This window comes from Artemia franciscana, chromosome 3, assembly GCF_032884065.1.
Source record: "Artemia franciscana chromosome 3, ASM3288406v1, whole genome shotgun sequence".
Lineage (NCBI taxonomy): Eukaryota > Metazoa > Arthropoda > Branchiopoda > Anostraca > Artemiidae > Artemia > Artemia franciscana.
Genome location: NC_088865.1, coordinates 41,723,570 through 41,750,797, shown reverse-complemented (window position 1 = coordinate 41,750,797; position 27,228 = coordinate 41,723,570). Strand labels below are relative to the sequence as shown.

Here is a 27,228-nt window from a genome sequence, read left to right as displayed (position 1 = left end):
ATTTTAAGAGGTAATTTTTTGTAGCTTATTTCACTTTAACTTTCTAAATGTATTGACTAACTCTGGAGAAGTTGAAAAGAAAGGCGCTTAAAATAAACAAATCTGAATTTCCACAGAAGAAGGTCAAATCGATCTACAAGTAAATACCAATCAAAATCAAAGGCGATAAATTTTCAATAGGCAATTGATCAAAAATGAAAATAACGAATTGACTAACCTACCTTAGGACCTTTTTCAATTGGACTTCCTGTATCTTTTCCTTTGTAGTTGTCAAGGGCTTGTTTGAGACTAGAAGGTATTAGACCATCTTTGTCTCCAGACAAAGGGAGCCACTTAGGTTTATATGGATGGAGCTATAAAAAGAACTGATGATAGGTCATGAAAAAATTAAATAAAAGAAGTGTAAGACCATATTAATAGTTTCAAATTCAAATCATAATGTTTGAAAAAAGTGGAACATCAATGGAAAAAAAAAATCAGAGGCAAAAATCGCAAAATATTAAAAAAGGAAACATAAATAAGGAGGAAGGAGTCGAAGATCAGACCAAACTTAATTAATCATTCATAGCTTATGCCTTCATATGGGTTATCCTCGCCGACGTTTAGTCGCAATCAACATTTGTTGTTTTATTTATTTTTTTTTGTGATATTCTTCTTACTATTAATATACCCACACAAAGGAAGTGTTCAAGTACAAGGCAAATTTAAACAATTGCAATTTGAAAATTACTATTTTAATGGCTATTTTAAGTTTGGAAATTAAAAATCGAAAGTTGCTGGTTAGAGGTGATGTTTTTAAAACCATTGTTTTCCAATATCTAGTCCAAGTATTTCCTCCCGTAGAATCAGGACCAAACTGTCAGGGCGAAATATATGCCATCATGTTTTCACATCACCTTAAAACGATGACGGAAGAATATAGAATGCCCCAGAAGAAAGTGAGTGAGCTTACTTGTGGAGGTAAAAGAACACCTGAAAATCGAATAAACACCCCAACCTCGTAGTAGATTTATAATTATATGTGGTACCTTCACATAAGGACATGAAAGGTTGAAGATAAAAGGGAAAAAGGAAGATTCCCATCATGAGAACTTAAAGTAACATGCATAAAGGTTAGGTTATTGTATATAAATAATAGACCATCCAAAAAAATTCGAATTCCTTCCTTAAAGATTGTATCAAGAGCCGATATTCTATAAATATTAATGCACCTGTTTTTGTTTTTTGACGATGCACTCTTTTATTTTGAATTAAATGGAGTTTACAGGCAATGCTAGTTTACACATTCTGGACAGTACTATAGCATCAACAGGAACATTTATTTTGAATAACCATAGAATACAATACAAATATTATATACACATGACAAGCTTTTTAGACACAATTCATTCAACTTACAAGTTTCATGAGGTTCTGCGTCCTCCTAATGAAGGTGGCGACAGTAAAATGGCAAAAAGAAAGAAGCAAATTTAGGTATACTGATTCAATATCTTACAACAATAGCATTTTTCTCTATATAATCAGCTGATTTGGCCCTTTCAAATCATATTCAAGATTAACAATTGTATTACTTTATATAATTGACAAATGTCCAAAGTAACTAGCCAACCACGTGAGGTTACACAACGAGTAGTTAAATCCAGAATTTCTCCGAGGCGCTTTTACAATCAGACTCTGATGGTTTCCAATGACCACAAGAGAAAATACCCTTTTTTGATTCCCAGCAGGGAGATCAATTTGAAACTTTCAAGAATAAACTTTAATTTTAAGCATGGGGACTTGCAATTTTGTGTTTGGGGAAAGGGGAAAAATATTTTTCTCTGATCCCCACAAAAGAGTATATGATATATTGTTGTATTGACCAATAGACTTTTTGACTATTTTTATAATAAAAAAATATGTTAATAAATACTATAAATAGAACAGGTAAGAAGTCGAGCCTATTTTCGGAGGGTGTTCAAAAATAGATTTACCCAATAGTCACAGAAATGAGGTTTAATTTAGTCATATAGCTGATCCTTTTAGTGGTGATTGGTGTGTGGTTCAAAAGAGCTTACTATGCTTAAAGTACCCGCATAACAAGGTTCTTCGAGAAGGACATAGTCACCATGGTCAACAAGCATTTCCATTGCTTTGCATAAGCCATCCTGACTGCCATTGGTCACAACTATTTCCCAGTCCGTAGTGGATGGTGGTTCATGTAGGTATTTCTGCAGCTCCTTTAAATGTTTTACTAAGTTGGGATACCTAAAAAAAGACAAGAGAGCCATAGAAATGAACTAAAACTGGACACAAGAGGAGTGTACATAGTAGAAATGTTTGGGAGAGGAGGGGTAACGTTCCCAGAAAAGAGGGGCCAGAAAATACAAAAATGCCACTCAGTGCAGGAAAAGCAAAAACCACACAAATGAATGAAAATTCGAAGTGGGAATGTTGGCGAGAGGAGAAGAAAGGACGAGGATTGCCCCTGTAAAAGTGAGGTGGTGATTTTATGAAAGCTAAAAGAGTGCAGCAAAAAATAGAAATAAATTATAATTAAAATTGCTCGAAACCCAATAATTCCTAAATGTTCTTACACTGTACTGAGGATGAACTGGAAACTCTGAGGATGTGCCTTATCTTATCGCTTCTAATCTGAAAGTATTATACTTTTCTTGGTCTTTTCTTATGCATCATAATTAGCTTATTCGGTTTTTAAATAATTATTGTTGTCTTTCTACTAAAATTGCAATTACAGGACCTTTATTTTACTTAATCGATTTTGTGAAGCCAGTCATATCGAAAATACATAATACGCCGATAGTCTTAGCCGATTTAATTGGCTAAAGTTCATCTGGAAGATTTTGCTAGATGAAAACAACGAATGGCTTGGACAGAATAGTCTCCTTAGAATGAAGCTTAGGACGTACACTGTAATGGGCCAAACAAAGCTGCTTTTTAATTCATTTTTCAAGGAATTTTCTCCTTTCACCTTTAAAAATGAGAGTCTTTCCAAAGAAGACTGAATTTAATCAATCAAACCAAAATGAATTTTAGCTTCTCCACCTCTTATTCTCTTGCTTTTACGATTTTTTACTTAACTGAACTATTAGGGTAAAATTCCAATGCATTGAAAATGTGCTGTTATAGAAATTATTTCTATACACTACAGGTACTTATACAGTCGGATGCCTTTGAGCCCTAGTCCTAACCCCCAAAAATCATCTCAAGATTTTGACCAAATATAAAGTAAAACAATAAGCTCGTATACTTTCAATACTTCAAAGGTTGCATAGAAGCTATTTCGTAGTTACCCTCTTGTTTCCGTATATTGCAGGGCTGATTTTATGTCATTTGAATTGAGTTGAATTTCAGATCCATCATCTAGAGATACAGAAAGAGACTTAAAAGGGAACAGTTCAGGATTTGGCACTCCTCCAGCCAGAAAAATTAGATCTGGTGACGCTGACACAAGTAGCTTTGCTATAAAAAAAGAAGATAAAATTAATTTGCGTCGATTCTGGTTCCCATGTCAAGGAAAAGTACTGCATTTGTTCTAAAAATAACACAGGCCTCCGATAAAAAAAAAGGTTCAACTGTCAACAACTGATTTGTATATATTTTTTGGTACTCATTTCGGAAATAATGTTGGTTTTCTTTGGCAAAACGTAAGATTTGTCAACAAAATGAGGGTTAAGGTTTTAGGGAAAATCATAAAATGGACGTATTTCATATCAGTAATATTCATGTACAAGTTATCATTACTTCAACATCAATAAATCTTAAGACATATATTCACAAAAGTTAATAAAGCTTCACATTCTCTTTTTTCCTTCAAAAACTCCTTTGTTACTTTCCCTGTTGTGGGGTTGAGGATTTTCCCTTTTTAACATGCAGCAGTAGTCAGCCACCATATTAACGTTCCAGCGCCGTTGATATCTACGCTCTATATCCTTAATATCTTGACCTGTATTCTGTTTTGTTAACATCTTATAGAGCCTTTCTCCTTGTTCTATACTTACAGCTGCCACATTTTCTGGAGAGTAATCCGATAAGAATGAAAAAAAAACTTTGAAACTCCTATTCCATTGTAACAGTTTGTAGTTATTTAACAGATTCATAACAATATAGTTATAGCTTGGTTCTCTCTTATTCCTAGGAATCGCTTGGAACCAGCTATCGCTTTTTTATGACTTCTGTACTTTTCATTCCCAGTCTTCCATTTTCAACCCAAGGCTTTCATCTTCCATAAGTTTCATCATATCAGAACCAATAAATATCCCTACTTTAAGTTTTGCCACAGAGTGCTAGGGAAACTGCTCACAACCAAACCAAATGCTCTGCTTCTTTAGCCAAAACTTTGGAGAATTGTTTTATCGGCCCCAATTTTGATGTGCACTGGTGGAAGCAGAATCTTTTAAGAATTCACTACAGTCTCATTCACAACATTCTTAACTCCAGAAAACCAAGTACTTCTTACTGCCCATTCTTTTTTAAAATAGTTTTGTTTACAGTCACGGCTATGGTCCACTTGGCCAACTTCACATTTCTTGAAAGTTTAAACTTGATACCCCAAGTCGTTCCAGAAATATGACACACAAGCTATTTTAGCAGCCTCGTGCAACACATTGTCTTTGAATTTACCTCAATACTTGAAGACAACAATTTTAAGCGTTCCTTTCCCCCAACAAAAATTCAAAACCCACCTCCCTCAACCTACGCAAAACCTGATAGTTTTAACTGCATTCCCCAATAAATTGTAGATAAGCTATTTGATAGCCCTTGTACCCACAGTGTCTTTAGATATACCTCTGCCCCCTCCCCAAAGTCAAAATTTGAGGACCACTTGATTCCACAACACCTCCTGAAAATTTTAACTCAAAAAACGTTCTTCCAAAACGTTCTTGAAATATTTAGGATACGATATTTTATTAACCTGGGTAAATACAATGTCTTTTGATTTATATTATTACTTCACTGTGAGTAGAATCTATTCTCATGGGGGCTAACAACTTTTAAGCAGAATTCGAACAAATGTGTTTATCCTTTTTCCGTCCGCTCCCCCAAGTTAAAACTCGAGGTCTAAATGCCTTTTCTAAAAAAAAAACTCCCTGAAAGTTTCAATTTAACCACCCAAGTAGCGCAGATGCGCTATTTTGGCAACCCATGGCGTCTTTTGACTTCCCTCGTTACGTGAATAGATTCCTACAGCTGCTCAGACTGCAAAAATGTTTAGGTTGGCCAGAGACGAGCCATATTTAGCCCCTTCCTCCAAAACAAAATTTGAACTTCCCCCTTTCACTCCTCCTTTCTTCTCCTACACTACTTGAAAGTTTTAACTCTATCCCCCAAGCTATTTCAGAGATATTCAGATATTGTAGTTGATAACATGGATGCAAATAGTCTCTTTTGATGTAATCCGATCCTTTCTCCCTACTCATTGTTCAATTTTCCTAATATCCCCCGTAATATTTTCTGAAGTTTATAATTCGATTTCCCTTGAATATAATGCCAATTTTGAAAAAATTGAAACAACCCTTCGAAAACTTTATAATGCAGTGAACTTGCTTGAAAATTAAATCTCTAAATTAGAAGACAAGTCTGACCAACTAGAGCAGGATGCCTTACTTGATAGCCTAATTTTCTATGGTGTGAAACCAAACCCCAATGTGGAACTGAGAGAAAATCTTAATGGAGTGATAACACAAATAATGGGCTTGCAAGATTTTAAAGAAATGGACCTCTTAAAGGCTAATCGATTCCGCATACCTGCTAATCAAACTGAGAATGTGAAAATCGCCCCAGTTCTAGTAAAATTTTCAAGCTTAGATACTGCTCGTAAAGTGTTTGCAGCAAAAAGTAAGCTGGCAAAGTCAGGTGTATTTGTTTTAGAAAACCTAACTAAAAAGCGTCGGGATCTATTAAACGCGCCTCGTAGCACCTTTGGCCCAAGAAGTGTTTGGTCTGATCAAGGTCAAATTCTAACCAAAGTTACTGGTGAAACCCGTATACGCAAAATAAATTATTTGCATGAATGTATTAGTACGTGACTGGTTAATATTTTCTTGATGCGTATCCTTTCCTAAGTCATTCTTTTTTACAGTTTCTTTTTATTTCGTTTCATTTACTTTTTTTTTCATGCTCATTTCATCCCGATAGTACCTTCTGTGCTATTACTTATTTATGTGTTTATAATCCTTTGAGAGGTTTTTCTTTCGTAATAGATTTAGGTAAAGATTTCTTTTTTGTTCATCTGGTGATTTAAATGGACTTCAAGTAAAACCTGTTCAATATTTTAAGTCGTGAGAGACGCCTTTGCGAGCTTGAAAATAATCCTTTTGATCTAATTAGTATTGTGAATAATTCTGTGGGTCAGGTTAATCAAAACCTGACTATTATAAACCCTGTTTGTAATAGTAAATATGTTTCGGAATTGGGGGGAGAGGAGGTTACCAATGGAAATTATTCTCTGACTGCACTTCAGCTTAACATTCAGGGTCTTTCCTCGTCAATAGATAATTTAAGACAAATAGTTTCGGATGGACAGCCTGATGTTGTTGGTTTGTGCGAGACATTTTTGGATTCTGGCAATGAAATGCTATTGGATATCCATGGCTACAAAATGGAACATATAAACCGCTGCAAGATGGCTAAAGGAGGTCTTGCCATGTATATATCTAGTAATTTGCATTATTGCTTACGGGATGACTTATCAAGTAATTTTGAAGGTATCTTTGAGTCAAAATTTATAGAAATTAGAGTTAATGGTATTGATCTAATCATAGGCAATATTTATCGTTCTCCTAGTGGCGCGGTTTCGTTGTTTCTTCGTTATCTTGAGGAAATACTTGACATAATATTGAAACGTCCATGTCAGTTAATCATAATGGGTGACTTTAATATAAATTTGATGGATTTAAATTCTTCGGCTTCAGTTGATTTTCTTTCAACCATGCTTGCCGCAGGAACTCTACCAACTACATCCATCCCCACACGAGTAACTAATGTTACAGCTTCTTTGATTGACAATATCTTTTCTACGCTTTGCTTGAAGAAAAACTCAATTTTAGTTACTGATATCTCCGATCATTTTCCCATATATTCTCGGTTCAGTTTTAATCGGGGAAGGAATAACCGGACTCAAGTGTTTGATTCCTATTCTATTAGGTTTGGTGAGAATGAGTTATCTCTTCTTGGTTCTAAATTAGCGAAAAATTCGTGGAGCTTATTTGAGAATGACAAGGATTTTTCTTGTTTATTTGAGTCGTTTTATGGAACCAATAAAAGAGGCTATTCTTAGCATTTGTAAAGTACCACCTTCTAATCGCAGGCCTAAAAGGATTATTCCTCTAAACCCATGGATGACATCCGGACATCTCAAAAGCTGGAGAAGGAAAAATAATCTCTGGAGGTATTATAAATGCGCTACACTTTCAACGAGTGCTATTCGTCTTTGTCAATTCAAGATATACCGGAATATATATAATTCCTTGCGTAGGAAAGCCAAATCTCTCAATTATCTAAATAATTTTGCTGCGTGTAATAAGGATATTCGTTAAACTTGGAAGGTAATATATTCTGTGCTTAAACCTGGTTCTCAATATAGCTCTTTACCTATGAGTCTGGTCATTGGTGATGAGACTGTAGAGGGTGAGCTTAATGTCCAAGAAGCATTTACTTCATTTTTCGCTAGTATTGGTAATAATATCGCTTCCACAGCTACTTTATCTCGGTCTAAGTCGGACTTTAGATCTTACCTCGGGCCGTCTTGTGTTAAGTCTATGTTTCTAGAGCCAGTAACAGAAATTGAAATTACTAAAATTGTTAATGGCTTGAAAGACTCATCTTCATCTGGGCCAGATTCTATTCCTACTAAGGTAGTTAAATCTATTCTTCCTTCAATAGTTGTGCCTCTTACAAAACTTGTTAATCTTTCATTTAAATATGGGGTTTTTTCCAGATCCTCTCAAGCGTGCTCGGATTATTGTTCTGTATAAAGGTGGACCAAGAAATGATCCAGCAAATTACCGACCAATTTCAATTTTATCAGTATTTAGTAAAATCTTCGAAAAGGCTATGCTTTCTCGTCTGCTTAAATTTCTAAAATCTAAAGAGTTTCTTCATGATTTTCAATTTGGTTTCCGAATGAAGCACTCCACTGAGCATGCCTGTATGACCCTTTTGAATTTTATACATTCTGAATTGGATTCGGGATTAATTCCGGCTGCTATATTCCTGGATATTCGCAAGGCATTCGATTCCTTTACCCATGAAATTCTTCTATCGAAGATGTCTCATTTTGGCATTAGGGGTAATGTATTTTCTTGGTTTCAATCTTATTTGAATGATAGGTTAATTTCTGTCAATCCACAATTTAGTTTCTGTCAATCACATGTGACTTTTGGCGTCCCTCAGGGATCAGTTTTAGGGCCAGTGCTATTTTTGATTTATATAAATGATCTTTTTTACGCAGTAAAAAAGCAGAAACCTATTCATTGCTGTAGACTCTGTCATCCTAAACCTTCCCTTGCCCATAGTGCCAGCTATAGTTCGCCATCTTCTGATGTCCTTGTTTGTTTTGCTGATGATAGCACACTCGGCACTTCGGGGAACTGTGAATCCGAGCTTCGATTAAACTTGGAATACTTGTTTGAGAGAGTAATTTCATGGCTTGATGCTAATTTTCTTACCCTAAATTATTCAAAATCCAATTTTTTGATATTTTCGCATGTTTCTCAGATTTATCCCAAGTTATCAGAAATTCATCAGCCAAATGGGATAATTCACAGATCTAAAGATCGATATGTTCGTTTTTTGGGCATTCTTGTTGATGAAAACTTGTCTTTCAAGCGTCACATTGATTTGATTAAAATGAAGATATGCAGGAGTCTCGGTATTTTAAGGAAACTCAAACATATTTTCCCTGGATCAATTTTGGAAATCCTTTTTCACTCCTTGATCCGATCTTACGTTTCCTACTGTCCAATAGTATGGATGTCAATCTTTCCTTCACTGTTAAAACCACTTTCTAAGGTTTATAATAAAGCTAGAAACCTCATTAAGGAAACTAACCGTTCAAGAGTTATCCCATTACTTGATCTTGAGTCACTGTATATTCTTTCGTGTGCATGTTTTACTTTTTCTCAGCTTCATAGTGACCTCCCCCGTCCCCTAAGTGTTCAGCCATCTTTCACCTCTGATCAGAATAATTATAATCTTCGCAATACCAAAAATCATATTCAAGTTCCTTTTACTCCTTGTGTAAGGTCAGACTTTAATCCTTTAATTGCGAGTTATATTGTATAGAATAAGTTGCCCAAATCAGCTCGAAGGTGCCACTCATTCGGTTTGTTCAAAAAAATTATTAAAAATTCATTGGCTTCTTAGAAATTATTTTATCTCTTTTTATATGTGTATATGCGTGTATGTATGCATATATATTTCCTTATTATTTCATTGGAGTCTATTTTATCTACAGATCTACATAATTAATTTAGTCTATTCAATCTATTAATCTATTTAGTTTTGTTTTCTATAGTTTTTCATTTTATTTATATTTTCCTCTCTTCTCCTTTTTGCTCTTCTCTCTGTGAGTAAGTGATTATTTTTTTTTCTTCTCTGAGTAAGTGGCTCGTTCATTTTCCCCTTTTTTACAGGCCAAAGAGCCTTTGGGAAATAGTAAAATGTAATATTGTATGTGTGTTTCGTGATGAATAAATCTTATCTTATCTTAATAGACTTAATGATGTAGATTTCAAGCCAATCATGAAAACAACGATTTTAACCTTTTTTGTGATTCATTTTTTGGGGTGAGGGTGGAAGTTGCCCTTGCCCTGAAAATGTCCTTCTACATTAGGTCCTTCTTGACCCGAGGATTAATGACCGTAAATTTCAAACTAATCAGAGGCAGAAATTTCTTGGGTCCATTTCCAAGCTCCTTACACCCCTCGTAAAACAAACATCTCATCCTTTAAACCCAAAAATCGATAACTGGAAGTTCCAAGTGAATCGCATGCCTAGCATCAAACTAGCCTCCTTTTCCATTATAGAACCTGAGCTTAAACAGTTGGAAACTTTTATTTTTACGGGTCTTGACGCAAGGACTGTGGGTGTCATGCCATCACCTGAGGCGTATTTATTATACATTTTGACTATTATGCACAAAACCACTATCTCAAAATTTTAATGGGAGGTCTTTAGGGGTAGGGGGACTAGCAACAAAGAGCATTAGAGGGGGCGGGGATGGTTACCCTTCATTCTCTATAAATGATTGGATATCCTACGTAAAAGTATTTGTGAAAGGACTGTTTTTGAAGGTTTAATAGTTTGGGGTGAGACTAGATCTGAAAATAATATCAAAAAGACCAAGGCATGTTTAGGTATCAACAAAACTGAAGAACCGTACAGATTTATATAGCCGTATTTCCCTAAGTAGATTCGCTTATTAAAGTACCTTTACTTGTAAATGGTAAGTTATTTCATGAAAAATGTGATGCCATCCCCTTGGCTTGCCAAAAAAACAAACAGAAAATAATATTTTTTGTGAAGAGGTTTACGGATGAAGAATTTGGTAAGGTAATATTTATTTCCAAAAGTTTATATCAAGCTCTAGCAGAGCCAAATCTGCTTATTATGTCAAGTAAAGAAAAAGCACAATGAAAGACGAAAACAACAAAACATAAACAACCCTTACAAATCAATAAAAAACAAATTTTTTCATACATAAAAGATTCAATTAAAACAAAACTGAAAGAATTTGTAGAATGTAGACTTCACAAACAGCACATCCAGAAACTAATAAATAATCTTTTAAATGATAACAGAAGAAAAAAGGAGGAAGAGCTTCACTTTTTAGCGTTTCAATTATACAAGGGGGAAAGTTCCTCCACATCTTTCCGTGAAAATTATGATTGTGGTGGAAATGGTGAGACATAAGAAGGGAGGCAAAATCTAGGGAATGGAGGAATGACTAGGGGAAAGCAAATTTGCTCAGGAGTTATGGAGAGCATTCAGAGGTACAGCTAGGGTTTTCAGCGCCCAGGGAGAATGTTGGTTTTGCCCCCACCCCCTCCCCCAAAGGACATAGGAAGATCACAGTATTGATGAAAAAAGGAGAAACTTCAGTTTGGCACCCAGAACCCAGTGGACTGCCATCCCCCTCTGCCCCCACCCCTAGCTAGGGCATTGGGAGGACTAAAAGTAAAACATATATTTTGTTATATTTTCCTCAGAGGTGACCAGACTGCCATCAATAAAGAGAACTATTAGGGATCTTTTTGGACTTACTCTAAACTGTCCACCAGTTCCTTGGAGATGCCAAGATACCAAATATGGTAGGTTTACTCAAGGATTATGAATATAAATGATATGAAAATTCTTAGGCAGCACGATTCTGTATTTTTAAAATTTGTAAAGAGTTTAAGGACAGAAAATGTGGTTTTTGAACGTTGCAAGGTATCATTGATATGGTAATTTGATTTCAAGTCACTTGGGATTGTAGCACCCGGTAGTTTCATAGTACCAATCAGCAGTAAAGAGGGGATATGCTGAGAGAAAGAAGGGGGGTCTCAATGCTGATAACTGCTAAATATTGCGCTAGTTAGAAGTCCAACTGGGTCAAAATGAACTGGGTAGAATCTCCCCAAATAAGTTTAAAAGAAAAGGTTTGCAAGCAAGACTTTTGTAAGAAAAGAGTTGAAAAACTGGGGGTTTCATGGGAGAGGATAAAGAACAAAGTTCCAATTAGACTGGGGTAAAGAGCGAGCAATTGTAGCTATGTTGGCCTTAACTGGCTTATTGCTGCGATGAATGTTTTTTTTTTAGTAGAATCAGTTCCGTCATACAGAGTATACCCCCCCCCCTCCTGAAAAGAAATTACTCACTCAATTCTCTGATGGGGCTGGGTTTTCTTGACAAGGCCAGTGAAGTCAGGAATCTTGAATAATTCATTCTTCAATTATTCAGGGATAACAATGCTGCAATAAAACAGATTATTGAATTTTGAAGTGCCACAAAATTCTTATACAGGATACCACAAAAATACTCAACCACTGCAGTTTCCATATTGCACAAATTACTATGTTGAATATGGAATACTACTACTACTACTACTAATAACTCACTGCAGCACCAAGCCAACCGAGGTCTACACCGCTACGCACGATCTTCTTCCAACCCAGTCTATTCAAGGCCTCCTTCTTTTTATGACATCCTCCCATCGCAGACGAGGACGATCTACTTTCTGTTTAGCCCCAAAAAGTTGGCCAAAAAGGATAATCTTCGGCAATCTGTCATCCTTCATCTGCAGAACGTGGCCTAACCTCTAAACTTTCCTTTCCTTCATAATACCCTTAGAAAGCGGGATTGAACCAAATTTTTCGTAAAAACTACTGTTTGAAATACGGTCAGTCACCCGGACACCCACAACAATCCGTAGGCAATTTCCCTTGAAAACATCTAGTAAATTTTCATCCGCTTTTCAGAGCGCTGATGCTTCAGAGCCATATTTGACCAGTGTCATCACTGTACCTCCTAATATTCTAATCTTGGTGTGCAGACTTATCTTCCTTATCTTTCGAACATTTTTTAACCATGAAAAAACACCCTGAGCCTTGGCTATTCTACTTTTAACATCTTCACTGCTCCCACCATCTTTACTAATAATACAACCATGGTAAGTGAAGCTGCCCACCTGATCAATCTTTTCGTTACCCAACGTCACCTTTTTGACTTCACTTATTCCTAGCCTTAGTGACTTAGTCTTCTTAACATTAATGTTCAAACCTATTCTAGCACCCTGAACTCGCAAAACCTCTAAAAATTCATTCATTTTGCTCACAGTTTCATCTAATATACTTGAATCATCAGCATAATCTAAGTCCAGGAGAGCTTTTCCTCCCCATTTGATTCCGTGGTCTCCAATTGCCTTTCCTGTGCTCCTTAAAACAAAGTCCATCAAAATGATCCATATAAAGAGGGATAGAACACAACGCTGCTGAACTCCTGATTTAATACAAAACCAGCTGCTAACCTCATTTCCTACCTTAACCGCAGCAGTATTGTTCTCGCACATAGCACAAGTCACTTTAATCTATTTGTTTGGGATACTATACAAGGATAAGACCTTTGCTAAAGCTCTTCTATCTCTAAAGCTCTTGAATACAAAATAAGAATGATTAAATATTTTATTTCTCTTTTGTAAAACTCAATTTATAAAATTTCTGTAGACCTTATTCTAAAGCAGTGCTGAAGTAACGATGTCTCCCAATGCTGATACTATCAATATATTAGCTGTCCTTAAATCTTGGTTTGAAGTTTACTATAAGGCGCTTTAGGAAGGACCTCGTCTTCTTTGGCCATCTGGTATCCAATCATAAACTGTCCAGGAGAGGCGGTTTTTATGCATAAAAGCACTTGTCCGCCTTTTCTTCCTTAGAAAAGGCTGGCCTATTCTACTTTGAATTTCAGAATTCCTAACTCTTTGTTGCCAGTTTATATTTAGAGCAAAACATAAACAGAAAACAAAACAAAAAACAGTAAAATTGCAGTAAAACAACTTTTGACCAACTCAAAAAGCATTTTGCAGTGTTACTGAATCTTAGAAACAAAGATTTATAGCTTGAACCAGTATCACCATAAAGGCTGCTCGAGGAGAGCCCATCGACATCATCACTGTCATAAATTATCATAACCCTTAACAACTACTCAGTAAGCATACTTCACCACTAGTACTATACATGGTGAAACATATTGCTATTGCTTTTTGTCTGGGTATGTTGCTTGCATTTTGTATAATAATTTTCAATCAACAGTTGGTTTGTAGTGTTAATTAAAAAAAAAAAAACTAGTTTTTTTAACTGAAAGTAAGGAGCGACATTAAAACTTAAAACGAACAGAAATTACTCCGTATATGAAATGGGTTGTCCCCTCCGCAGTCCCTCGCTCTTTACGCTAAAGTTTGACTCTTTGCCACAATTCTACTTTTTAAAACAATTAAAAACTTTAGCGTAAAGAGCGTGGGACTGCGGAGGGGACAACCCATTTCATATACGGAGTAATTTCTGTTCGTTTTAAGTTTTAATGTCGCTCCTTACTTTCAGTTAAAAAAACTAGTTTTTTTTATTTAATTTCTGAACGTTTTTGAATTAATGCATGTTTGATTTTGGCTCTCCGCACATAAATTATTGAAATGAAATTAGTATATTAATTTTTTTTTGGCTAAATGGCTTTCTCTTAGTTTTGATCAGACGATTTTGAGAAATAAGGGGTGGGGAAGGAGGCCTAAATGCCCTCCAATTTTTCGGTTACTTAAAAAGGCTACTAGAACTTTTAATATTCAACGAACGTTTTTATTAGTAAAAATATACGTAACTTAAGAATTAACTTACGTAACAAACTTTTATATTCTTATATTTTTATTATGTGTACGAGGGGGTTTGTACCCTCGTTAATACCTCGCTCTTTACACTAAATCGTAAGTTTTGTCCCAATTCTTTAAGAATGACCCCTGAATCAAAAAGGCCGTAGAATAAATAGTTGAAATCACTAAAAATATTTTAGCATCAAGAGCGAGGTATCTATCTCCTCCTAAATACCTCGCTCTTTATGCTAAAGTATTTTTAGAACCCCTCATATGCGTAATAATCTCTGTTCGTTTTAAATTTCAATGCTATTCCTTACTTTCATTTGAAAAAACGTTTTCATGTTTATTTTTCCATTGTTTTTTTTATAGTAATGCTAGAAAATCCTGCGCCCTTTTCATTGAATTTTTCTTCCCCCGTGACATATTCCTCAAAGGAAAGATCCTCCCACAAAGCCCTCTCCCATCAACCCCACCCCCCAAACCAAAAAATCCCCATGAAAACGTCTGTACACTTCCCAATAACCATTACTATATGTAAACACTGGTCAAAGTTTGTAACTTGCAGCCCCTCCCTCAGGGATTGTGGGGGAGTAAGTCATTCCCAAAGATATAGTTATTATGGTTTTCGACTATGCTGAACAAAATGGCTATCTTAAAATTTTAATCTGTTGACTTTTGGAAAAAAATGAGCATGGGAGGGGGCCTATTTGCCCTCCAATTTTTTGGTCACTTAAAAAGGGCCCTAGAACTTTTCATTTCCATTAGAATGAGCCCTCTCGCGACATCCTAGGACCACTTGGTCGATAAGATGACCCCTGGGAAAAAAAACAAAAAAAAACAAACAAATAAATAAACACGCACCCGTGATTTGTCTTCTGGCAAAAAATACAAAATTCCACATTTTTTAGATAGGAGCTTGAAATTTTTGCTATAGAGTTCTCTGATATACCGAATGCGATAGTGTGATTTTCGTTAAGATTCTGTGACTTTTAATGGATGTTTCCCCCTTTTTTCCAAAATAGGGCAAATTTTCTCAGGCTCGTAACTTTTGATGACAAAGACTAAATTAATTGAAACTTAATATTTAGAATCAGCGTAAAAATTCGAATCTTTTGATGTATCTTTTAGCATCAAAATTCCGTTTTTTAGAGTTTCGTTTACTATTGAGCCGGGTCGCCCCTTACTACAGTTCCTTACCACGAACTGTTTGAAAAGAAAATAATTCGGTATTTCGGGGCTTCTGACATTATTACTCCTTTGCGGAAGTTAGGCTCAAAATTGAAAAAGGATTATATTTTTTCTCTGGGCCCCTTCCACCTCTTAGTTCGTTTATTTTCCCGTTAGTTTTCACCTGTTTTCGCTTTATAGTTGTGTTATTTATTAGCAGTTCTTTCGTTAGTTGAGTTATGGTTGTGGTATATATGTTTTATCGCTCGTATAGTTGTATTATTTTCAAATTATACTCCATAATAGAGAGGCTCCGAACACCCAGCATTGTATATTAAGCTCTTAATTTGACGTTTTTTTCTAACGTGACCAGATTCGTCCTGCGCCCTTTTCATTGCATTTTTTCCCCCATGGCATATTTCTTCAAGGAAAGATCCTCCCACATAGCCCCCTCCCTCAACCCTACCCCCAAACCCAAAAAAATCCCCCTGAAAACGTCTATACACTTTCCAATAACCATTATTATATGTAAACACTGGTTGAAGTTTGTAACTTGCAACCCCTCCCCCAGGGGCTGTGGGGGAGCAAGTCATCCCCAAAAACATAGTTATTATGATTTTCGACTATGCTAAACAAAATGGCTATCTAAAAATTTTGATCCGTTGACTTTGGGAAAAAAATGAGCGTGGGAGGGGGCCTAGATGCCCTCGAATTTTTTTGGTCACTTAAAAAGGGCACTAGAACTTTTCATTTCCGTTAGAATGAGCCCTCTTGCGACATTCTAGGACCACTTGGTCGATACGATGACCCCTGGGAAAAAAAAAACAAAAAACAAAAAAAACAAAAACAAATAAACACGCACCCGTGATTTGTCTTCGGGCAAAAAAATGCAAAATTCCACATTTTTGTAGATAGGAGCTTGAAACTTCTACAGTAGGGTTCTCTGATACGCTGAATCTGATGGTGTCATTTTCGTTAAGATCCTACGACTTTTAGGGGGTGTTTCCCCCTATTTTCCTAAATAAGGCAAATTTTCTCAGGCTCGTAACTTTTGATGGCTAAGACTAAACTTGATGAAACTTATATATTTAAAATCAGCATTAAAATGCGATTCTTTTGATGTAGCTATTGATATCAAAATTCAATTTTTTAGAGTTTTGGTTACTATTGAGCCGGATCGCTCCTTACTACAGTTCGTTACCACGTACTGTTTGATTAAAAAAAAAAAAAAGAAAAAAAAAGAGCAAGTTTAATGCTAGATCTTGGGTGATATTAAGGAAAAAAAACATGTTTTTTCAACTGAAAGTAAGAAGCGACATTAAAACTTAAAACGAGCAGATTACTCCGTATATGAATGGGGCTGTTCCCTCCTAAACGCCCGCTTTTTACGCTAAAGTTTGACCGTTTCTCACAACTCTGCTTTTTTAAACAATAAATAAACTTTAGCGTAAAGAGCGGGGCGTTTAGGACAGAACAGCCCCTTTCACATACGGAATAATTTCTGTTCGTTTTAACTTTTAATGTTGCTCCTTACTTTCAGTTGAAAAAACTTGTTCTTATTTATTTAATTTCTGAACGTTTTTGAATAAATACATGTTTTATCTTGGCTATCCGCACATGAATAATTAAAACGAAATTTGCATATTAATTTTTTGTGGCTAAATGGCTTTCTCATAGTTTTGATCGGACGATTTTGAGAAAAAAGGGGTGGGGTAGGAGGCCTATTTACCCTCCAATTTTTTGGTTACTTAAAAAGGCAACTAGAACTTTTAATTTTTTTTTTTACAAAACGTTTTTATTACATAAATATACGTAACTTACGAATTAACTTACGTAACGAGCTTCTATTTTCGTATATTTTTATTACCTATATAAGAGGGTTCACTCCCTCGTCAATACCTCGCTCTTTAAGCCTCCAACTAAAATGAACTCGCCCAGTTCTTTAAGAATGACCCACGAATCATAAAGGTCATAGAATAAACAATTGAAATTACGAAAAATACTCTAGCATAAAGAGCGCGGTATTTAGGAGATGAACCTCCTCATATGCGTAATGATTTATGTTCATTTTAAGTTTTAATGCTGTTCCTTACATCCAGTTGAAAAAACTTTTTCATACGGCATTTATTTTTTCATTGTTTTTTTTTTAAAGAATGCTAGAAAATCCTCCCCCCCCCCTTTGGGGCTGGATTTCTCTTCTCGGTGATAAATTCTCCATGGAAAGATCATCCCACGCAACCCCCTTCCCTCGACCCCCTCCCACTAACCAGAAGATATCCCATTGAAAACGTCTGTACACTTCCCAATAACCATTTCTATATGTGAATAATGGTCAAAGTTTTTGACAAGCAGCCCCTCCCCCGGGGACTGTGGGGGAGTATGTCATCCCAAAAGACATAGTTATGTGTTTCGACTATACTGAACAAAATGGCTACCTCAAAATTTTGATGTGGCAACTTTGGGGAAAAAATTTGGGAAAGGGCCTAGATGCCCTCCAATTATTTTGGTCACTTAAAACGGGCGCTAGAACTTTTAATTTCCGTTAGAATGAGCCCTTTCGCGACATTCTAGGACCACTGGGTCGATAAAAATATCTAAGGGAAAAAATAACAACAAATAAACACGCAAACTATTTTCCGAAAAACTTATTCCCCCTATTTTTGAAAATAAGGCAAATTTTCTCAGGCTCGTAACTTTTGATGGGTAAGACTAAATTTGATGAAACTTATCAAACAGTTCGTGGTAACGAACTGTGGTAAGGAGCGACCCAGCTCAATAATAACCGAAACTCTAAAAACAAAGAATTTTGACACCAATATTTACATCAAAAGAATATCATTTTAATGTTGATTTTATATATAAGTTTCATCAAGATTAGTCTTACCCATCAAAAGTTACGACCCTGAGAAAATTTGCCTCATTTTATAAAATAGGAGGAAGCACCCCCTAAAAGTCGTACAATCTTAATGAAAATCACACCATCAGATTCAGCGTATCAGAGAACCTTATTGTAGAAGTTTCAAGCTCCTATCTACAAAAATGTGGAACTTCGCATTTTTTTTTGCCAGAAGACAGATCACGGATGCGTGTCTATTTGTTTTTTTGTTTTGTTTGTTTGTTGTTTTTTTCCCCAGGGGTGATCGTATCGACTGAGTGGTCCTAGAATGTCGAGAGAGGGTTCATTCTGGGAAGTGCACAGACATTTTCAAGGAGATTTTTTTTTGTTTAGGGGGGGGGGTTACGTGGGAGGATATTTCCATGAAGGAACTTCTCATGGAGGAAGAGAATTTCAATGAAGGGGGCGCAGGATTTTCTAGCATTATTTGAAAAAACAGTGAAAAAATAAATATGAAAAGTTTTTTTCTACTGAAAGTAAGGAGCAGCATTAAAACTTAAAACGGACAAAAATTATTACGCATATGAGGGGTTTACCTCCTCGTAATACCTCACTCTTTACGCTAAAGTATTTTTAGTAGTTTCAACTATTTATTCTACGGCCTTTGTGATTCAGAGGTCATTCTTAAGGAATTGGGACAAAATTTAAGGTTAAGTGTAAAGAGCGAGGTATCGACGAGGGGTGAACCCCCTCATATGCGCCATAAATACATACGAATATAGAAGTTCGTTATGTAAGTTACGTATATTTTTTACCAATGAAAACGTTCGTAAAAGCTTAAAAGTTCTAGTTGCTTTTTTAAGCAATCAAAAAATTGGAGGGCAACTAGGCCTCCTCTCTCGCTCCTTTTTTCTCAAAATCTTCCGATTAAATGCAATTAATTAATATGCAAATTTCGTTTTAATTATTTATGTGAGGAGAGCCGAGATCAAAACATGCATTAATTCAAAAACGTCCAGAAATTAAATTAAAAAAAAAACAAGTTTTTTTAATGAAGGTAAGGAGCAACATCAAAACTTAAAACGAACAGAAATTACTCCGTATATGAAAGGGGCTTTTCCTCCTCAACGCCCCATTTTTACGCTAAAGTTTCTTACTGTTTTAAAAAGTAGAGTTAGGAGAAAGAGTTAAACTTTAGCGTAAAGAGCGAGGCGTTGAAGAGGAAAAGCACCTTTCATATACGGAGTAATTTTTGTTCGTTATAAGTTTTAATGTTGCTCCTTACTTTCATTTAAAAAAAACTTTTTTTTATTTAATTTATATTTTAAATCAGCATAAAAATTTGATTCTTTTGATGCATCTATTAGTATTAAAATCCCGTTTCTTAGAGTCTTGGTTACTATTGAGCCAGGTTGCTCCTTACTACAGTTCGTTACCACGAACTGTTTGATCCTATTATTGGGGAGGGGGGCTCTCTAAATTCAAGTAAACTAAGATCAAATATAAAAATCAGTTAAACGGTTTGGGAAGAATGAAGCAGGAATTTTCTTTTATTGTAGCTAAACGAAGAGTCTTGGTCCTAGGTTACAAAGCTCTTGTTGATAATAGTCAAGTATGGCCTATGTCCTTTCCTGAACTAAAAACTGTAATAACAAAATTCTTACTGGATTACATTCAGAAAATGATTATTTAATCGGAATTCAGAGGTACTTATTAATTTAATCTGAGCACCATCAACCATCCCATAATACCCTGATTCAGCCCCAAGCTTCTTCTTCTTCTAAGAAAATAGCATCTGGAATCTAAAATGGATTCCTTTTGGCTTCAAGTACATTTTTCACTGAGTTACTTTCATTCCATCATCGTCATTTCTTCATTTGAATCATGTTCACAACTATACAAACTAAGGCAGATTCTAGGGACAGGGCATTCATTTAAACTACACTATTGCACCTACACAACTGAACAATCTACCAGAATAATACTCTTTCTTCTTTTCTTTGCAGCTTGCTATTAAGTAGCTCATTCGCGTCTGGTTTTATTCTAAGTCAGGAGAAATTAATTCTTGTGTTTTTTGTTGACTTAGCAGTACTACAACAGCTAAAGATGGGATACTGTAAAGTCTTGGAACTGAAGAGCGATATATGCAGATGCAGCCCCCTCTTTTTTTCAAATACAACTCTCTTTTCCTCATTATCAATGCATTACTTAAAATTATAAAGTAGAAAAAAATTTCCTCAGGCGAGGAAAAAATTAGTAACAATTATGGCCAATTCTTATAAGAATTCTTCTATAAATCGTGCCAAGTAGTTTTTGATTTCGCTACAGGGTCAATTCCTTGGTGATTTGGCACAAATTGGAAACAAAGCTGGATGCCCTTTTCCTAAATACTCCATATTATTCATGTAGAATTTCTGTGTCAGAGTTTGTTTCCAATTTGTATACCTAGCTTGAGCTGTAAGGCAGAATTAGAGTCTGTAAGCAAGATCACCTTCTTGGAATCTGAGAGCTTCTTATCAAAAACATCTTGAGCTTCAAAAATAGCTTTTAACCCAGCTGTAAGGATGGATGTGCCATCTAGAAGCCTAGTCGATATAGATAGGGAATATACAGGAATAGCTGTAAGCCCCGGCTACCTTACTTCCTTTCAGGGAACTATCCATAAATATATGCAGCAAACTCATAAAGCTGGTTGTCATATTTTGCTTGAAGATGGCTTGTACTTAACTAGGAATGCAACTTCACTTTTAGTCTGGAATAAGCTCAAAGCAAATTTCAACTGTTTCAAATTTCTATTCGAGGGGCTTTTGAAATTGCCAGAATCAAATCACTCTACATCTAACACCAAAACTAAATTTTCAAAAAGCACTCAAGGTATAATTTCAGCACATACTTTTTTCAAAGGGACTACAGGAAAAAGTTGTTTTGGAAACTGGACGATTGAAACAAACTGTTCGGATCTTTGTGAAGTATTTAACAATCAACATATTACTCCTATACTCTATTGTTGGCATTCTAGTGAGAATCCTAACTTTATAAATTGGCATATGGTTTGCAAATACCAGAGCCAACCTTATTGCTATGTTCTTAATGGTTTCCAGGATTGCCAGACTTGTCTTGAAGCAGCCTCCAAACATTTCAAAGGAGTATTCCACCTTGATACAGATACTCTATCGTAAAAATCCAGCATCACAGTGGGAGAGCTGGTCCATTTTGTGTCTGCTAGCTGCTTCACGACCAAAATTGTCTTTACACAGGATTGCTTTACTGACTCAATATGATTTTTCCGTGCATTGTTGGGTGTGAGATACCCTCCAAAAGCTTTGGGGAGGCATCACACATGATCTGCTTACCATCCAACCAAATAACAGGGTCTAATTATCAGATTAGATGCAAATTCAGCTCAACTAGCAGTGGACCTGCTGAAGCAAAGTCAACTCAGGAGCAGTATGTGCAGCAGAGGGTTAAGTGCTGGGACCCGGGGTTGCTCTGTATCCAGCTGAGTTGCTTCAAAATATTCTTCATTTACACCAGTTTTATAGCTTCAACCTGACAGGTAATCAAAAAAGAATTTTATTACCCTCTCAGGGAAACCCATATGTCCTAGTTTGTCAGATAAGATGTGCCTATTTATATTATCAAAACCAGCCCGAAAATCAACTAGGACCAAGGAAAATTAAGCTAAACAGTGGGCTTTAGGCAAATTGATAGAACGAGCCAACTGTGGGCAAGAAATAAGTGCAAGAAAGAATACAAACCATCACAAATTAGTATTTGGCTCAGGGATATCTCATGACATTAGAGAAGGAGAAGGGAAGGGCTGGAATTAAATTAAACTAGAAACCCACTCAAAATCCAGAGCATAGACATTTCTGAATCTGATTCTAATGAAGCAACTGATCAGTTCAAAAGATGACAAAAACTGAATTTTACCAATTTAGCCAACATGATTCTGCATTAGTTGACATGATTCTGCTTTACTTTACTAAAGCTTTTGACAAAGTTCGTTACAAGAAACTTGTAATTAAAGTACATGCAGTTAAGCTTGAGGAGAAATGCCTCGTCTGGACCCTTGATTTTCTTTATCTGCAAGCACAATGTTTTCAATTATTTGATGATTCTGGTAACTGTACTGTTTCTTCCTGTAGGCATGGTTTTCAGTGAGTTCCTCAGGGAAGCCTTTCGGGTCCTAGACTATTTAATATCTTTATCAATGATGCTTCTAGCATCATCAGCACTCTATGCTAACGATCTGAGGTCTCTTGGACCACTCTTGTCCTGAGAAGATTATGTCCTTCTAAGAAATAACCTTGGACTGCAGCTTGGCTTCTTAATTTGAATCTTGCTAAGTGCCATGCCATTGACTTCAGCATAACAAATCCTTGCTGTTCTTGATTTTTTTCATGCCACCAACTCTCCTCTGTAAATAATGAGTAAAAATTCTGTAAATGGCTAAGATTCTATACTCATGCTAAGAAATCTGCCGCAGGTGCTAGTAAAACTCTGGGGTTGATTAAGAGTACTCTTTCCACTTCCTCCCCTAAAGTCATCAGTATAAGGGACTTTTTGCATCCCAAGCTTGTAGTTGAAATGTCTCTAATCTCCCCTTATTTTAAAAAAGACATACAAGTTTGAACAACACAAATGAGGCCCAAGTATTTTAAACCTCATAACCCTGCAAAATCTTGATTTATAAATTTCAAAAAGCTTGAAATTTGGGTCTTAAACTGAAAAGAGGCCTAAATTTAGCCTAAAATCTAACTCAAATCATTTGATTTGTGCTTTCAAAGCCTATAGATAAAGAAAGGTAAATTCAGGCCAATATAGGAATTTTTTATACATGATTTTTTGGTCTTAGAAATATGGAAGGAGCAGAGATGGAGGCTTTAAAACATTTTCCAGCAAAAAAATATCCCCAACAAAACACACACCTCATAAAAGCTTGTCTTGCTCTAAACTAGCCCCATAATTTCAAAACTATATTACTTTACTTGAAGTAAGCTAAATGCAAGGCAAGCTGAAATAAACCCTTATAATGAGTGTTCGAATCATTCTTGAGACAAGCAAACTTAACAACTTTGTCACAAGAAAAATAGATATACACTATAGCACCAAGCTCTTTTTTAGCTGGAGGATTTGCAATCTTGAGGCTCTTTGTATCTGGTCCAAACTAGCACAGTTTGGCTCATGAGATTAGAAACATGAAGTCTAAACTGAAATATTTATACTTCTATTCGTTTTTGTGAACAATGGGATAAATCAATTTATAAGCAATTAATTTGATCATCAAATTCCACTGTATATTTAATTTTCATGGTGTAGGCTGTTTTGAGATATATATTAGTAATCTATTGTATAATAAATCAATCCAGTTTTTAACAAAATGCTTACTTTGTTGTTTGGTCACTAATTTTAGCAGTGTTTTTGATATCATAACATAATAATGTTTTCATAAGCTAACAAAGAGTTATTAACTAAACTTCTAAAAAAAATTCTCTAACATTTCAGATTGTCAATACAAACCAAATCAGTATTTAATCAGATAACAGATAATTCTTAGTAGATATCATACAGGACCTAAGCCTGGATAAAATAAAAAGTGGCCAATCATAAGGCAAATCAATTGCTTGCCTAGTTATTAGCTTTTTTAGGGCTTACTTCAAGTATATGTTGTAGGTTAAAACAAGCATTATTCAAGTTTAGAAATTCTGCCTGCTTTCGAAACATATCTTCAGTGTTATGAGCATGAATCAAGGATTTGCCTTCCTATTTGCTTGTTTCTAGTATGTTTTCAGAATTGCACATGTTAACCAAGATTGAGTCAAGGGTTTTCCCATGCTATTGACCTGTTTTGAAAGCTTACAAGAAGGCAAAAGTTGGTCAGCTAGTGGGCTTGAAAGAAGCTTATTTAAAGCTTTTTTCTTGATTTAGATTTGCTTTTGCAAGCTCATTTGCCTTCAACAGTAAGTTTGAGTGAGCCTCAATGCAAGGAAATTTAATAGGTAGTTGGGCAAGCTCTCGTGGACAAATTACTTATATATTACATAATATTATGTAATATTTACATAATATTACATAATTACATAATATTGACATAATATTTTTTTTCTGTTTTATCTCTTTCCATGGCTTTATCATAATATTCTTCTCATTATCACATGGTGGGGACAAATAAAAAGCTCTCCCTTTTTTTTAAGTAAAAATATAAACAAATAGCTTGCATATAAATGGATGATTTTACATCATTTCTCCTCACCTCTTCTTTATTCACTTTTCACTTTTATTGGTTCATATTCTTTCTTGTTCTGTTTTTACACCTCTTTCACTCTTTAGCCTAATTAAAGGATAACAATTGATAAACTCACACAACTGCACCTTTGAGTCAACTATAAATTTCACCTCTTATTTCACAATTATAAACACACAGGTTTACATGGACAGATTACTCTTATCCTCTTTAAAATGGGGTCCCTGAAAACATGCTTCATATGCTACAATAAAGCAGAAAATTGAGTTAAATATGCATGAAGATCCAGGAGTAGGCTACTATTTGACTCCCTTTTGACTAAACAAAATGCCAAGATTTACATGTTTTGAGAGAAAATAATTTTAAGAAAAATCTAAGGACTCTGATCATATTTTTTAGGCAACCCTTTTGCAAACATGTTTTTTATTCTGGTCAGATCTGTGGTCTAAGAAATTTGATGAGAGTGTCATTGGAAGCCCTTTATTTTTGGCAAATTAGTGTGATAAGATCCTATATTTTTTTTTTTATAGAAAACAGTGTCAAGAGAAATCTGAGTATTGTACTCTGTTCTTACTTTTAAGGCTATTTTTGTATAGATCTTATTTTATTTTACTTTGATCACTGGTCTCAGGGCTTTGATGATAAGAAAGCATATTTTTTGTACTCATCAAAGTGTTGAGATCTTACTTCTCTTAGCTCAAAATCATTTTTTTTTTTTGCTTCATCATAGTGTTGAGATCTTACAGCTCACTGCCAAATAGAACATTGAAGAGAGAACTTTGATGATAGTCTTATTGAAGTCCTTTGGCAACTACTTAGAGTAGAATAAAAAAGGTATTCCCTAAAAATCCCCCCAAGAAGTATGATTAGCATCCTCAGATTTTGGTTTAAGTTACTTTCTGTGAAAAGAGCAAAGATCTTGGTACACTGATTATGTTAGTAAAAAAAGGGCCATTGTCATAAAAGTTTCCTCTTTAACATTCTATCTTGCAGTGAGCTGTAAGTTCTAAGCACTTTAATGAAGCAAAAAGAGTAATCATAGAGTTATAAAACTTTTGCACTTTGAAGTACGCCTAGTAAGATCTCAGACATAATTTTTTAGCACTTTGATGAGTTGAAACCCTGCTTAAAGTTTAGCTTTCAATGTTCTGCTTTAGCAGATAAAGCAAAAAACAATAATCTGAGCTGAAAGAAGTGAAATCTTAGCACTACAATGAATCAGAGAATGGGTTTGCTGATTGTATAACTTTAAATACAATAGCATTGATTCTTAGCAAATCAATGTGCTAAGATCTTACATTTGTTGACAGAAAAACAATTTTAACAGAAATCAGATGACTCTGATCTTACATCTTAGGATATTGTTTGTAAACAAGCATAGTTTCCAGTTTAGAGCACTTGGAATGAAAATAAACATTTACCAAGTATACTTTTTGATGCCATTTTTATGCTCTCTTGGAATAGCCTATAATAATCACTTTTTTTGCAAATTCAATTTTTAACTCTTTTTTGGACTCTTGAAAATGATAATTTCTTTCTCTGGTTTTTGGGTATAAAAATGGTTAAAACATTGGTTCCAAACCTACTATTCCATTATAATATCCATTTCTTTAAAGTTATATAATTCACAAGCATTAATTTTCCAAAACAAAGTGGGAGAGAAAAAATTCAAAACAATTTTTCCATCTGCCATGTTTCTTCTGTCAGATTTGATATTTTCCAATATTTAGGTTCAACATGCAGTCAAGTAGAACAAGAAGAAGAGTTTTGAACTTTGTTATTCAACTTAGTCATGAGAAATCTATATTTTTGAATTATATAACTTTTATTAAATTGATTTATGACAAAATGGTAAGTTGGAAACCAATGTTTTAGCCCTAGACAAGGGCCCTGAATGAGCTTAAAATTGAATTTGTAAAGAAACCAATTAAAGCAGGCTATTCAGAAAGAGCATGTTATGTTCACCTTACTTGTAGCCTAGGTCAATCATATGAAGCTCCTCCATGCATATCATATTGTAATAAGTGACCCATAGATCCAGCCCAGCTGTAGCAACACAATGTTGGGCCAATAAAGGGACCTTAGAAGTTAAGAAGCATCATTAGGCCTGGTCCAATTATGTCTACTTTTTTTGCAGTAAGACCTTAACACTTTGACAAAGTAATAAACGACAACATAAGTAATAATGTTTAGCACTTGTTCGAGCAAAGGTTAATTTAGAGAGCCAACCTTTTAACCGCTAGATAACAATGCTAAATTGTATTAATAGGCTAGTCAAATATCATAGGCCTATAGAATTTGAATTTTTATGACGCATTCTAAATTCTATAAGATTGTGATTTTTGTTATAGTTTTATTAGGTAGCGCTGTACAAACTAAGAGGATCGAAATTTGGATTTTTCTAGTTGCCATTGTCCCTTTTCTTGATTAAATAAAAAAAAAGTATTTTAACTGCAAGTAAGAAGCGACATTAAAACTAAAAGCAAAGATAAATTATCCCGTATATAAAATAGGTTGCCCCCACCTCAACGCCTCGCTCTTTATGCTACAGTTTGACTCTTTGTGATAGTTCTACTTTTTAAAACAATAAAAAAAACTTTAGCGTAAAAAGCGAGGCGTTGAGGAGGGAACAACCCC

At 35.2% G+C, this 27,228-nt stretch overlaps 1 protein-coding gene across 1 annotated transcript in view; it reads right to left on the bottom strand.

Annotated features, from left to right (window-relative positions):
- LOC136025276 (kynurenine/alpha-aminoadipate aminotransferase, mitochondrial-like) overlaps nt 1-26,947 on the bottom strand; it is a 47,405-nt gene extending 20,458 nt beyond the window's left edge. The window contains exons 1-5 of the mRNA XM_065701156.1: nt 26,821-26,947; nt 11,862-11,954; nt 3,294-3,462; nt 2,058-2,247; nt 222-353 (exon numbers count right to left, since the gene is read on the bottom strand). Coding sequence (XP_065557228.1) covers nt 222-353; nt 2,058-2,247; nt 3,294-3,462; nt 11,862-11,928 — 558 coding nt within the window. The 5' untranslated portion in view covers nt 11,929-11,954; nt 26,821-26,947. The remainder of the gene's footprint in view (nt 1-221; nt 354-2,057; nt 2,248-3,293; nt 3,463-11,861; nt 11,955-26,820) is intronic.
- Nucleotides 26,948-27,228: the final 281 nt, after the last annotated feature.